Genomic DNA, 14,949 nt, shown 5'->3' with positions numbered 1-14,949 from the left:
GTGGACAGCTCCTGCTCAAGAGCTGGGGAATATTCATTTACACCATAGTATACAGCGACTTCACTTCACTTTTCACTTTTCACTTTCATGCCTCAGAGAAGGAAATGGCAACCCACTCCAGTACTCTTGCCTGGAGAATCCCAGGGACGGGGGAGCCTGGTGGGCGGCCGTCTCTGGGGTCGCACAGAGTCGAACACAGCTGAAGCGACTTAGCAGCAGCAGCAGCAGCATACAGATCACGGGAGGAAGGGGTGTGGAGAAGGAGATGGAGAAGGAGCTGCTTGCTGGTGAGGTAGGGAGACAACCAGGAGGGTGTGGGGTCCTGGAAGCCAAGAGAAGAGGAGGTACCGTGAGGAGGAAAGCTGGGCTGTGACAGTTCTGCTGATGGGGCAGGTGCTGGGGGACTGATCCCTGCTTTTCTCACATGGACATTTTGGTGGCTTTGGCAGGAGTGGTCCAATAGGGTGGTGGAAGAAAAAATCTTCATGATCTGATTTTAAAAGAGAAAAAGAGGAGGGGACTTACAGACAGGGAGCATAGATGATCCTTTTGAGGAATTTTGCTGCCAAGGAAAGCAAAGAAATGGGTTGGTTTCTTTGCTCAAAAACAGAAGGGGAAGTGAGATTGCATGAGAGTTGGGCTGGTTTTTGTTGTTGTTGTTATTGGTTTGGCCTTGCCTTGTGCCATGTGGGATCTTGGGTCCCTGACCGGGGATTGAACCTCTGCCCCTGCAGTGCCACGCAGAGTTCTAACCACTGGACTGCCAGGGAATTCCCAGAGTCCAGATCATTTCTTGATGCCCTTCCCAGTGAGAAATTCTATGATCTGAGTTTCTGGAAGATACAGTTTGGCTCATTACAACAAAATGCTTTATCCTACTTGGAAATTTCAACATGGGAAAGGACTGCCTCTGAAATCATCGATTTCTTTTCCAGGCTGTGCGTGAGCATCGGCTACTGGAGACCCTAAGAGTGACACAAACTCTGATTGAACATCTGCGAGTCTCATAAAAGATGATTTTCAGAGCCCTATGCAAATGAATGTGAAAACTTGATTGCAGTGGGTGCTGGGAGACCATGAACGTTCAAATTAACCCCAGAAAAGGATTTTTAAAGCCTAAAATTGAGAAATTTATCAAAGAGTTTCTAAAAAAAGAAAACCAGAAAACACTTCAGGTCCAAACAGATTCACAGGTGAATTCTTTAAAACCTTGACAGAAAAAAATAATTCTTTTAGCAGTTAAAGTTTTCCAGAGCATAAAAAAGGGAAGTTTCCAAATTCTGTTTGTGAAGCCAGAAAAACACTAATCCCAAAACTCAACAAAAATACCACAGGAATCTATATAAAAAACAGTCACACTAGTATGAATGCAAAAGTTTATATTAAAATATTAACAGCAAAAATAAGTAAACAATATTAAAATGACAGCGCAATTCAAGTGCAGTTTATCCAAGGAGTACAAATACAATTCAGTATTAGGAAAACTATTATCAAAATTTAACCCATTGAATATGTGTATATATATGGCTGGGGCTTCCCACGTGGCGCTAGTGGTGAAGAACCCGCCTCCCAATGCAGGAGACACAGGAGACTCAGGTCCACTCCCTGGGTTGGGAAGATCTGCTGGAGTAGGAAGTGGCAACCCACTCCAGGATTCTTGCCTGGAGAATCCCATGGACAGAGGAGCCTGGTGAGCTACAGTCCCTGGGGCCCCAAAGCATCAGACCCAACTGAGTGACTGAGCACACACAGCACATATATGTGGCTGAGTCCTCTCGCTGTTCACCTGAAACTATCACAAAATTACCTGTCTATACCTCAATATAAAAAAGTTTCAAAAAAAGAATTAACAAAAAATTTAACCCACTGATAGATCACAGAAGAAAATTAAATGATCATCAAAGAAATTGTAAAAGACATTTGATCCAATTCAACATTGAAACTCTTGTCTAAAAATGCAGTTGAGCACAATTTCCTTCCTTCTTTCCTCTCTTTTGGGTTCTTCTATTTATTTAGGTATAATTTATGTATAATGAAACTTAGCAGTTTTTAAATATGCAATTTGATGAGTTTTAACTACCAATATATACATATGTGTGTGTGTGTGTAGCCATTATGTAGAGAATATTACCATCACACCAGAAATTTCCTTGGATCTCTTTGTATTCAAATCCCCCCACACAAACTTCCTGGCCTCTAAGAATCACTGATCTGCTTTGTCTTGCCTTTTCTAGAATTTCATATAAATGAAATTATAAGATCTGTAGTTCTTTGTATCTGACTTCTTAAACATAATGTCATGTTTTTGAGATGAGTCCATTGTCAGATAGAAAATACATATTAGTCTCTGCCCCAGGTACCTGGCATAGAATTCCTGAAACCCTAGTAAATTCCAAAGTGATGACAGCAGTAGGAGTATATCTTGTTCTAATGAGATGACTCCAGGTGGGCTCCTGGATGGCTCCTGAATGAGGGCTGATCACCAGAAAGACCGAGCCATGAATAGAAGCTTGAAAATTTCAGCCCTTCTACTTAGTTTCAAAACTAAGTTTCCATCACTTCAAAGTAAAGCCCCTAACCCGTTGTCTGTCCTAATTTCCTTCTGACCCCAGTTCTTGGCAGCCCCCAATCTGGGTTATGTCTCTTTGCAACCCCTTGGACTGTAGCCCGCCAGGCTCCTCTATCCATGAAATTCTCTAGGCAAGAATACTGGAGTGGGTAGCCATTCCCTTCTTCAGGGGATCTGCCCAACCTGGGGATCAAACCCTGGTTTCCAGCATTGCAGGCAGATTCTTTACCATCTGAGCCACCAGGGAAGCCCTACACCTCTATGGATTTATCTGTTCTGGATATTTTATGTAAATGGAATCATATCATGTATGTCACCTTTTGTGGCTAGCTTCTTTCATTTAGCATATAATGCTTTGGAGGATCAAGTCACTTTTTAACTGTTCTATTTTGTTAAACTGTTTTCTGTCACTTAATGGGAATCCCTGGTGACCCAACGTGTCTGGTGAAACTTTAGTAAATAATCAACAATACTCACAGTAATATCTAAACAGTAGTGATGTCTTAGGGCTGGTGATGGTGCTGTTTGATTGTTGGTTCTCCCAAAGATGGCCTTAAGTGTAGGCAAAGTTACACTAAAAATGGGATATTTCATTGAGGAAAAAAAAACAAAACCAAACTGCAGAATATCCCAAACTAACTTCCCAAACTAATTTAGCAAGATTGTAGCATAAAATGCCTGAAGGAATAAAAGCAGAGAAAGATGGGAAAAACTGACTACAGCTGACAGCCATCTGTAGATGCCCTCGTACATGGGCAGGGAAGATTGGACTTGCATCTTCCTGTCTCTTTCTCCACCTTTAAAATCTGGTTGAAATATTCCAGCCAAACCTAGGTTCAGTGATCAAGCAAGGCAGAGAAAAGGTATGATCACTGTACTCAAAACCAGAAAGGCACAGCCCAGAACTCTCCCTATCTCTCCACCCACTCCTCACCATTCAGAAAACCATCTAGGTCTAAATTATTTCATTTTGTCTCATCCATTAGGTGTTTGCGAGTGTTTTATGAAGTTAATATTTTTGGATGAGGACTGAAAGATTATGGCAGCACACTCAAACGTACAAATACACAAAATGCCTATGAGAAACGCTAGTTTTGCCTTCACAGGATTATAAAACAAGGGTCTATCCTCATTTTAAACTTTTCTCTTCCTCTCCTCTTTTTCGCATCTGATAATTGTGTAGTACAGAGGAAGAAGTGAAACAAAAGTGTTAGTCGTTCAGTGGTGTCCAATTCTTTGCGACCCTATGGGCTGTGGCCGGCCAGGCTCCTCTCTCCATGGGATTCTTTAGCCAAGAGTACTGGAGTGAGTTGCCATTTCCTTCTCCAGGGAATCTTCTTAGGGATGGAACCTGCGTCTCTTGCATTGCAGGAAGAGTAGACACTCATTTCAGTTCCTCTTTGCAATCTGTGCCAAAGTGGACATGTAACTACTGAGCCTGATAACTTTCCACTTCAGGGCGGTGATGCGGCAATGAATATTTGTGAAAGGGAAATACACACGCTCTGGGTACAGCAGTGGGCGCTTATAACCCTCAGGAAACACACCAGACAACACTTTTCTCCTCTGCCTTCCTCAATGCGTGAACGTGTAAAGAAGAGCTCTATCTGCTACTGAGCAGAGACGTAGCAGGCCGACTCCTCTCCCATGGCCAAGTCCAAGCCCAAGCACGCTGTTTAGGTTTGAAAACCCACGCAGTCAGTCCAGAGCGGTCCTAACCGAAGTCAGAGACGCAAGCCCCGCCTCTGCAACCGTAGCTCAGGTCCCGCCCCCCTGCGCCCATTGGCTCATTCAATTCACGCCGAGCACCAATGGGCGGCCGCGCTGTCTAAGGCAGAGCCCCGCGCGCCCGGAGGCAGAGAACAGCGGCGGCGTCTGCAGGGAGTCTACGCCAGAGACGCGTAGCCCGCTGCCCAGAGCTGCGATGAGCACCCCAGCCATCCCCCAGGACCTGCAGCTGACGCCGAGTCAGAGAGCCCAGTCCGCGTTCAGAGGTGAGGCCCGCGGTGGAGGGAGTGGCGCGAGCCGGACGGCGGATCGTCTGCCTGAGGGGCCGGGGCGGCCGCGGGGGCGGGATGGCTCGGGCAAGGCCGTCAGGGCCGCGGGGCCGCAGACCGGCTTCCCCTGCCCCTAGCCCCGGTGCGGTGGTGTGAGAAGCCCGCACGGGGCGCTCGGCCTCTCGCGGCCGCGTTCTCGGTGTTTATGAACTGGACAATCGGAGTGGTGCCCGCTTTGTGGTGTTAGTGTACAGGCGGAGCGCCTTGCGTGCGGTCGTGACCCGCTGGCGGGGGAGACGCGCCTCAGGTGAGAATCCGTTTAGCCGCGGGCGGGGTAGGAGGGAGTGTGCGGGGCTCCGGGCCCCGTGGGGTCGGGGGGCGGGGCGGGGCGGGGGGCGGGGCGGGGCGGGGGGCGGGGCCGGGCCGGGCCACGTCCGCCCGGGGAGCTGACTGCGCCTGCGCAGGGCCCTCCCGCCTCCCGAGTCGGGAGTTCATTTCTGGAGCGAGTGGTGTGCGTGTCTGATGCTTCAGATTGAACGCTTCGAGTTAAGAGAAATCTCGAGTTGTCCAGGTCTTCAGAAATAATAGCTGTTTCTTGGCCTATGGATGGGAAAACAGATTCTCACCCACTTCTGGTAAATTCGAACTTGGAGTCAGGTGTCTCATCTCTACCATTTAGCTCTTGAAACTTGGCTTTCAGGAACTGTATGTCGACAGTGATGCTCTCCAGACTTTTCACTTTTGGACAGTAGGGAAGGTTATTCTTGTACAGAGTGGTTATGGGGACCAGTTACAGTAACAGTCATTTTAGAATATGATTATTTCTCAAAGGCAGTACTGAAATGGGAAATTTTCAGTTATAGACAACATGTGATCGCAAGTAGAATATTTTTCGAAGTTAAATCAGTATTTTATTTGGTGGTGTTATTGTAGCTGATGCTGACCTGTAGTTCTTTTGTTATTTAGAGCAAAGAAGACAAAAACTCAAGGAGAATCTGTTAAAAAGAAAAACTTCCTTTGCATGCAAACAGGAAAATCAGATGTTATTCAGGTGAGGTCAAATTTTTTTCAATTCACATCTGTCAAATTAGAGCTGTCTAGTAAAGATGTAATGTGGACCACATGTGTAATTTAAAATTTTTTAGTGGCCACATTTTTAAAGAGGAAATGAATTTTAATATTTTATTTAATCCAGTATTTTAATTTGCATTTCTTTATAATAGGTACTATATTTATTGATATAATTTGTCTTGATGAATGCTTTATACCCTTCTCCAGGGTGGAAACTTCTTTATATTTAGGAGACAGAGCTGGCAGGACTTGGTGATGGATTAGCTGTGGGATGTAAAAAGAAAAAATAGAGTCAGAGATGATCCTGAATGTCCAGATTAAAGGAGGCTAAAGAGATATGACAACTAAGTTCAATACCTGACCCTTATATTGTGTTTGATAGTGGAAGAGGAAATACTATGAAGGACATTATTAGGTCAGTTTTCAACTGTGAACAATAAGGTGGTAAATCAAAGTAAACTTATGAATTTGATAACTGTTCTGTGAGTATATACAATTCCTGTTTTTAGGAAATAAACATCAAAGTATTTAGTGGTAAAGAGCCATCATGTATATAACTTAACTTGAAAGGTTCAGGTAAAAAGTTGTATATATTCTACACATAGACATGTTCAGAAAGAGTGCAAATATATTGCAAATGGGATAAAATGTTAACATTAGGCAAATCTGGGTAAAGAGTATATGATTATTCTTTAAATTATTTATAATTTTGCAATTTTATATAAGTTTGGCATTGTTCCCAAATAATTAAAAAAATTTTTTTTACATTAATTAGTTTCTTTACTTTAGAATAAACATTTTCTTTCACAAATCCCAATTTTTGTGTTCAAGACAAAAAGATGATCCTAGACTTGTGACTTGAATAACCGGGTGGATGGGGATCCCGTATATTGAGATGGGAAGCCTGAGGGAGGAGTGGGAGAATCCAGAGCTCTGTTTGACCATGATAAGTTTGAGGTAGCAAGAAGGCATCTAAGTGGAGATGCCAAACAGTGATGTGTCTGAAGTTTAGGGATGAGAATTGGACTATAGATAAAAACTTGGGAGTTGTCAGTGTGTAGATGGTATTTATTCAAAATCATGAGGTGGAATGAAATTAATAGAGGGAAAGCAGAGAAAGAACATTAATTCAAATGTGACTGTGACTCTCAACTACTTATTTAAATAAGGAATCCAACTGGGTTATGGGGTTTAGAGTACTCTTATACACAATGGGAAGAAAAGAACATTCTAAACTCAACTATAGAGCTCTCAAACTCTGTTGACCCTAAAATATACATTTTGTTCACATTTTATATCTCTAAAGTTGAAATCTGATTTAGAATCAAAGGCATGTCCAACTGACCCTTTTTTTCCCCACTTTGTTCACAGAATATGAAATCACTTGCTAAGAGAGTCTCACGGCCTGTGCTAACTAGCCTGTCTCTGTAAAAAGAAGTTTGGGTTTAATTCTTTTTTTTTTCTATTTTTTTATTGAAGGATAATTGCTTTACAGAATTTTGTTGTTTTCTGTCAAACCTCAACATGAATCAGCCATAGTACACATATATCTCCTCCCTTTTGAAACCTCCCTTCCATCTCCCTCTGCATCCCACCCCTCTAGGTTGATACAGAGCCCCTGTTTGAGTTTCCTGAGCCATATAGCAAATTCCCATTGGCTGTCTTTTACATATGCTAATGTAAGTTTCCATGTTATTCTTTCCATACATCTAACCCTCTCCTGCCCTCTCCTCATGTCCATAAGTCTATTCTCTGTCTCCATTAGTGAAGTCGCTCAGTTGTGTCCTACTCTTTGTGATACCGTGGACTGTAGCATACCAGGCTCCTCTGTCTATGGGATTCTCCAGGCAAGAATACTGGAGTGGGTTGCCATTTCCTTCTCCAGGGGATCTTCCCAACCCAGGGCACGACCCCAGGTTTCCCGCATTGCAGGCAGACGTTTTACCCTCTGAGCCACCAGGGAAGCCCCACTGCTGCCCTGTAACTAAATTCTTCAGTACCATTTTTCTAGATTCTGTATATGTGCATTGGAATACGATATTTATCTTTTTCTTTCTGACTCACTTCACTCTGTATAATAGGTTCTAGGTTCATCCACCTCATCAGAACTGACTCAAATGTTTTCCATTTTATGGCTGAGTAATAGTTCATTGTGTATATGTACCACAACTTCTTTATCAATTCATCTGTCCATGGACATCTAGGTTGCTTCCATGTTCTAACTATTGTCAATAGTGCTGCAACGAACAATGGGATACATGTGTCTTTTTCAATTTTGGTTTCCTCAGGGTGTATGCCTAGGAGTGGGATTGCTGGGTCAGATGGTGGTTTTATTCCTAGTTTTTTAAGGAATCTCCATACTGTCTTCCATAGTGGCTGTATCAATTTACATTCCCACCAACAGTGCAAGAGCATTCCCTTTTCTCCACACCCTCTCCAGCATTTATTGTTTGTAGACTTTTTGATGATGGCCATTCTGACTGGTGTGAGGCGATATCTCATCATAGTTTTGATTTGCTTTTCTCTAATAATGAGCGATGTTGAGCATCTTTTCATGTGTTTGTTAGCTATCTATATGTCTTCTTTGGAGAAATGTCTGTTTAGGTCTTTTTCCCACTTTTTGATTGGGTTGTTTATTTTTCTGGTATTGAGTTGTATGAGCTGCTTGTATATTTTGGAAATTAATCCTTTGTCAGTTGTTTCATTTGCTATTATTTTCTCCCATTCTGAGGGTTGTCTTTTCACCTTGCTTATAGTTTCCTTTGCTGTACAAAAGCTTTTAAGTTTAATCAGGTCCCACTTGTTTACTTCTGTTTTTATTTCCTTTACCCTAGGAGGTGGGTCATAGAGGATCTTGCTTTGATTTATGTCATCGAGTATTCTGTCTATGTTTTCCTCTAAAAGTTTTATAGTTTCTGATCTTGCATTTAGGTCTTTAATCCATTTTGAGTTTATCTTTGTGTATGGTGTTAGGAAGTGTTCTAATTTCATTCTTCGACACGTAACTGTCCAGTTTTCCCAGCACCATTTATTGAAGAGGCTGTCTTTCCCCACTGTATATACTTGCCTCCTTTGTCAAAAATAAGGTACCCATAGGTGCATGGGTTTATTTCTGGGCTTTCTGTCTTATTCCATATTCCATATCTATATTTCTGTTTTCATGCCAGTACCATACAGTCTTGATGACTGTAGCTTTGTAGTATAATCTGAAGTCAGGAAGGTCAATTCCTCCAGCTCCATTCTTCTTTCTCAAGACTGCTTTGGCTGTTTGGGGTCTTTTGTGTTTCCATATGAATTGTGAAATTTTTTGTTCTAGTTCTGTGAAAAATGCCTTTGGTAATTTGATAGTAATCACATTGAATCTGTAGATTGCATTTGGTAGTATAGTCATTTTCACAATATTGATTCTTCCTACATGGGGTATCTCTCCATTTGTTTATGTCATCTTTGATTTCTTTCATCAGTGTCTTATAATTTTCTGTATACAGTTCTTTTGTCTCCTTAAGTAAGTTTATTCCTAGATATTTAATTCTTTTTGTTGCAATGGTGAATGGGATCGATTCCTTAATTTCTCTGTCTGATTTTTCATTGTTAGTATATAGAAATGCAAGTGACTTCTGTGTATTGATTTTATATCCTGCAGCTTTGCTAAATTCACTGATTAGCTCTAGTAATTTTCTGATACTATCTTTAGGGTTTTCTATGTACAGTATCGTGTCATCTGCAAACAGTGAGAGCTTTACGTCTTCTTTTCTGATCTGGATTCCTTTTATTTCTTTTTCTTCTCTAATTGCTGTAGCTAGGACTTCCAGAACCATGTTGAATAATAGTGGTGAAAGTGGACACCCTTGTCTTGTTCCTGATCTTAGGGGGAATGCTTTCAGCTTTTCACCATTGAGAATAATGCTTGCTGTAGGCTTATCATATATGACCTTTATTATGTTGAGGTAGGTTCCTTCTATGCCCATTTTTTGAAGAGTTTTAATCATAAATGGGTGCTGAATTTTTTCAAAGGCTTTTTCTGCATCTGTTGAGATTATCTTATGGTTTTCATCTTTCAGTTTGTTAATATGGTGTATCACGTTGATTAATTTGTGTATACTGAAGAATCCTTGCATTCCTGGAATAAACCCAGCTTGATCATGGTGTATGAGCTTTTTGATGTGTTGCTGAATTCTGTTTGCTAAAATTTTGTTGAGGATTTGTGCATCTATGTTCATCAGTTGTATTGGCCTGTAGTTTTCTTTTTTTGTGTTGTCTTTGTCTGGTTTTGGTATCAGGGTGATGGTGGCTTCATAGAATGAGTTTGGAAGTATTCCTTCCTCTGCAATTTTTTGAAAGAGTTTTAGAAGGATAGGCATTAGCTCTTCTCAAAATGTTTGATAGAATTCTCTTGTGAAGCCATCTGGTCCTAGGCTTTTGTTTTCTGGAAGATTTTTGATCACAGCTTCAGTTTCAGTGCTTGTAATTGGGTTGTTCATAATTTCTGTTTCTTCCTGGTTCAGTTCTGGAAGATTGAACTTTTCTAAGAACCTGTCCATTTCTTCCAGGTTATCCATTTTATTGCCATATTGTTGTTCATAATAGTCTCTTATAATCCTTTGTATTTCTGCATTGTCTGTTGTAACCTCTCCTTTTTCATTTCTAATTGTGTTGATTTGAATCTTCTCTTTTTTTCTTGATGAGTCTGGCTAAAGGTTTGTCAATATTGTGTATCTTCTCAAAGAACCAGCTTTTAGTTTTATTAATCTTTACTATTGTTTCTTTCATTTCTTTTTCATTTATTTCTGCTTGGATCTTTATGATTTCTTTCCTTCTACTAATTTTGGGGGTTTTTTGTTCTTCTTTTTCCAGTTGTTTTAGGTGTAAAGTTAGGTTGTCTATTCAATGTTTTTCTTGTTTCTTGAGGTGGGATTGTATTGCTATAAACTTCCCTCTTAGAACTGCAGCAAAAGCTGCTCCCATAGGTTTTGACTTGTTGTGTTTTCATTGCCATTTGTTTCTAGAAATTTTTTGATTTCCATTTTGATTTCTTCAGGAACCTGTTGATTATTTAGAAACGTGTTGTTTAATCTCCATGTGTTTTTGTTTCTTACAGTTTTTTTCTTGTAATTGATATCTAGTCTCATATAGTGTTGTGATTGGAGAAGATGGTTGATACGACTTCAGTTTTCTTAAATTTACTGAGGTTTGATTTATGACCCAAGAGTGGTCTGTCCTGGAGAATGTTCCATGTGCACTTGAGAAGAAGGTGTATTCTGCATTTGGATGGAATGTCCTGAAGATATTAATGAGATCCATCTCATCTAATGTATCATTTAAGACTTCTGTTTTCTTATTAATTTTCTGTTTTGATGATCTGTCCATTGGTGTGAGTGGGGTGTTCAAGTCTCCTACTATTACTGTGTTACTGTCCATTTCTCCTTTTGTGTCTGTTAGTGTTTGTCTTACGTATTGAGGTGCTCCTATGTTGGGTGCATAGATATTTACAATTGTTATGTCTTCCTTTTGGATTGACCCCTTGATCATTATGCAGTGTCCTTCCTTATCTCTTGTAACCGTCTTTATTTTAAGGTCTGTTTTGTCTGATATGTGGATTGCTACTCCAGCTTTCTTTTGCTTCCTGTTTGCATGGAATATATTTTCCCATCCTCTCACTTTCAGTCTATATGTGTCTTTAGGTCTGAAGTGGGTTTCTTGTAGACACCATTTGTATGGGTCTTGTTTTTTTATCCATTCAGCCAGTCTGTGTCTTGTGGTTGGAGCATTTAATCCATTTACATTTAAAGTAATTATTGATACATATGTTCCTATTGCCATTTTCTTAATTGTTTGGGGTTGATTTTGTACATCTTTTTCTTTCTCTTGTATTTCTTGACTATATAAGTCCCTTTAACATTTGTTGTAAAGCTGGTTTGGTGGTACTGAATTTTCTTAACTTTTGCTTGTCTGAGAAACTTTATTTCTCCATCAATTTTGAATGAGATCCTTACCAGGTACAGTAATCTTGGTTGTAGCTTTTTCTTTTTCCCTTTCAGTACTTTAAATATATCCTGCCATTCCCTTCTGGCCTGCAGAGTTTCTGCTGAAAGATCAGCTGTTAAGCGTATGGGGTTTCCCTTGTATGTTACTTGTTGCTTCTCTCTTGCTGTTTTTAATATTCTTTGTGTTTAGTCTTTATTAGTTTAATTAGTATGTGTCTTGGCATGTTCCTCCTTGGGTTTATCCTGTATGGGACTCTTTATGCCTCTTGGACTTGATTGACTATTTCTTTTTCCACGTTGGGGAAATTTTCAACTGTAGTCCCTTCAAAAATTTTCTCATACCCTTTCTTTTTCTCTTCTTCTGGGACCCGTATAATTCGAATGTTGGTGTGTTTGATATTGTCCCAGAGGTCTCTGAGACTATCAGTTCTTTTCAGAAGTTATTTCCACCATTTTATCTTCTAGCTCACTGATTCATTCTTCTGCTTCAGATATTCTGCTATTGATTCTTTCTAGAGTATTTTTAATGTCATTAATTGTGTTGTTTGTCTCTGTATTTTTATTCTTTAATTCTTCTAGGTCTTGCATTTTCTCCATTTTGTTTTTTGATCATCTTTACTATCATTATTCTAAATTCTTTTTCAGGTAGTTTGCCTATTTCCTCTTAATTTATTTGGACTTCTGTGTTTCTAGTTTGTTCCTTTATTTGTGTAATATTTCTCTGCCTTTTTTTTTTTTTAACTTACTGTGTTTGAGATCTCCTTTTCCCAGGCTTCAAGGTTGAATTCTTTCTTCCTTTTGGTTTCTGCCCTTCTAAGGTTGGTCCGGTGGTTTGTGTAAGCTTCTTATAGGGTGAGATTTGCTCTGAGCCTTTGTTTGTTTTTCCTCTGATGGGCAAGGCTGCCTGAGGTGGTAATCCTGTCTGCTGATGACTGGGTTTGTATTTTCGTTTTGTTTGTTGTTTAGATGAGGCCTCCTGCACAGTGTGCTACTGGTGGTTGGGTGATGCTGGGAATTGTATTCAAGTGGTTTCCTTAGTGTGAGTTCTCACTATTTGATACTCCCTAGGGTTGGTTCTCTGGTAGTCTGGGGTCTTACGGTCAGTGCTCCCACTCCAAAGGCTCAAGGCTTGATCTCTGGTCAGGATAGAAGATTCTACAAGTGGTTTGTTATGGCATTAAGTGAGATTAAAACAAATATCCAAAACCGAGGGACCAAAGATGATCTCCAGACAAATGGCAGTTACAAAATCAGTCAAATAATAATTAAAATAATGAAATATGCATATATACATATACACCCATGAGAAAAGTTAGAATAGTCCAACAAAAGTAAAGTACAATAGATTGACCCGGCGAACAAAGGAAATAAAAAATTATATCTACCAGAGCAAACTAAATCACAAACTGGAAAACAAAACTAAAGCAAGGTGCCAATTGGGGAATAAAGCAATGAAAATAACACTAACAAATATGTTGAGAGGAAAAGAAAGAAAGAATAGATATGCAAAGTTAAATAGAGGTAGATAAAGAAGATTTATATACATTAAAGATTAACTGAAAGGAAAAAAGAACAGTAGGAAAAGCAAACAAAGGAATAAATGTAGAAAAATATAATAGATTTTAAAGAATTAAAATTATACAAAAGAGAAAAAAAAATGGAAAAAAAAGAGAAAACTCCACAGAAATGCAAAAGCCCAATGCAAAGGCAGAGGTTTATAACAATAATAAAAAGTGTGACTGAATATACACATATACACCCATAAGCAAAATCAAAACAGTCGAACAAAAATAAAGTACAATAGATTGACCTGGCAGACAAAGGAAACCAAAAATTATCTCTACCAGAACAAAACTATCTAAAGAACAAACTGGAAAACAAAACTAAAGCAAGGTGCCAATTTTGGAATAAAGCAATGAAAATAAAACTAACAAATATGTTGAGAGGAAAAGAAAGAAAGAATAGATATGCAAGGCTAAATAGAGGTAGATGAAGATTTATATACATTAAAGATTAACAGCAAGGGAAAAAGAACAGTAGGAAAAGCCAACAAAGGAATAAATGTAGGAAAAATAAAAGTAAGTTTTAAAATTTTTTTAAAGAGAAGAGTAAAAAAGGAAACTCCCCAGAACTGCAAAAGCCCAATGTAGAGGCAGAGGTTTATAACAACAATAAAAAATGCGACTGAGAAGAAAAAAGAAAAAGGAAAAAGCTCAAAAGCTTAATTAGATTTCATAGTGCCAATAAAATCGACAACTACAACACAGGGGGAAAAAGGAAAAAAAATACAAAACAATCTACAGAACAAGTCAAAACATAAGAAGAATAAATGTTTTTCTTGAGTCACTGCTGTCAGAGTCCTTTCCCTCACCGGGGGTCACAGTCCACCTCACCTCCCTAGGATGCCCTCCAACACTGTGCTGATCCCTGGACCTGCTGTGGGCTTAGATTTTAATCTGGTCTTACTCCTCTGTGTTCTTTCCTCCAATGAACACAGCTATCAGAACTAGTACGTTTTCTTTTGTGGGAGCTCTCAATGACCTTTTATATATTCCATAGATAGAGTCTACATAGTTGATCGTGTGGATTTAATCTGTAGCTGTATAGCTGGTGGGAAGGTTTTGGGTCTTCTTCCTTAGTCACACTGCCCCTGGGTTTCCATTGTGGTTTTATGTCCACCTCTGCATGTGGGTCGTCCACTGGGGTTTACTCCTGAGACTGCCCTGGAGGACTCGGGTTTGCCCTTGTGAGGGTCAGGTGTGGAGGTGGTGCAGCTGCTTGGGTCACACGGGTTCTGGCAGCACCAGGTAGTCGGCAGTTGGCGGCTAGGGCAGCAGGAAATATCGTGCTCTAGAAGGGTATGGCAGAGAAGGCATTGGCAACCCACTCCAGTACTCTTGCCTGCGAAATCCCATGGATGGAGGAGCCTGGTAGGCTGCAGTCCATGCGGTCACGAAGAGTCAGACACGACTGAGCAACTTCACTTTCACTTTTCACTTTCACGCATTGGAGAAGGAAATGGCAACCCACTCCAGTGTTCTTGCCTGGAGAATCCCAGGGATGGAGGAGCCTGGTGGGCTGCCGTCTATGGGGTCGCACAGAGTTGGACACGACTGAAGCGACTTAGCAGTAGCAGCAGCAGAAGGGTATGGCAATCCGCACTGGCCAATACACTCCAGTATTCTTGCCTGGGGAACCCCTCCTTGACAAGAGAAGTCTGGAAGGCCACAGTCTACAGGGTCGCAGAGCTGGACACGACCGAGGCGACCCTGTGCACAAAGATGCAAGGCTTTTTTTGCCTGTGGCAGCTCTGCCCCAGTGAGAGTTG

At 40.5% G+C, this 14,949-nt stretch overlaps 2 protein-coding genes and 1 long non-coding RNA gene across 11 annotated transcripts in view; 1 reads left to right on the top strand and 2 right to left on the bottom strand.

The window, feature by feature from the left end:
- Positions 1–4,729, bottom strand: part of VPS36 (vacuolar protein sorting 36 homolog) — a 37,230-nt gene extending 32,501 nt beyond the window's left edge. Inside the window, exon 1 of the mRNA XM_081547672.1 lies at positions 4,521–4,729. The gene's annotated coding sequence lies outside the window, so the exon portion shown is untranslated. The remainder of the gene's footprint in view (positions 1–4,520) is intronic.
- The window catches only part of CKAP2 (cytoskeleton associated protein 2), a 21,258-nt gene continuing 10,735 nt past the window's right edge, over positions 4,427–14,949 (top strand). For 3 of the 9 annotated variants that reach the window (XM_081547656.1, XM_081547651.1, XM_081547650.1), the window contains exons 1-2: positions 4,427–4,563; positions 5,533–5,617. In XM_081547656.1, coding sequence (XP_081403782.1) covers positions 4,494–4,563; positions 5,533–5,617 — 155 coding nt within the window. In that variant the 5' untranslated portion in view covers positions 4,427–4,493. Of the gene's footprint in view, positions 4,874–4,991; positions 5,202–5,532; positions 5,623–5,844; positions 6,053–14,949 lie in introns of those variants that run through there. The other 6 variants (XM_081547655.1, XM_081547652.1, XM_081547658.1 and 3 more) reach the window with 5 other exon arrangements.
- LOC145528763 (uncharacterized) overlaps positions 5,455–14,949 on the bottom strand; it is a 26,935-nt gene continuing 17,440 nt past the window's right edge. The window contains exon 2 of the long non-coding RNA XR_014070634.1: positions 5,455–5,901. This is a non-coding gene — a long non-coding RNA (uncharacterized LOC145528763). The remainder of the gene's footprint in view (positions 5,902–14,949) is intronic.

This window comes from Giraffa tippelskirchi, chromosome 12, assembly GCF_054371585.1.
Source record: "Giraffa tippelskirchi isolate mGirTip1 chromosome 12, T2T-mGirTip1v1.2.pri, whole genome shotgun sequence".
Classification (NCBI taxonomy): Eukaryota; Metazoa; Chordata; class Mammalia; order Artiodactyla; family Giraffidae; genus Giraffa; species Giraffa tippelskirchi.
Note: the sequence above shows the minus strand (reverse complement) of the source record. Positions and strands in the feature narration are given on the sequence as shown.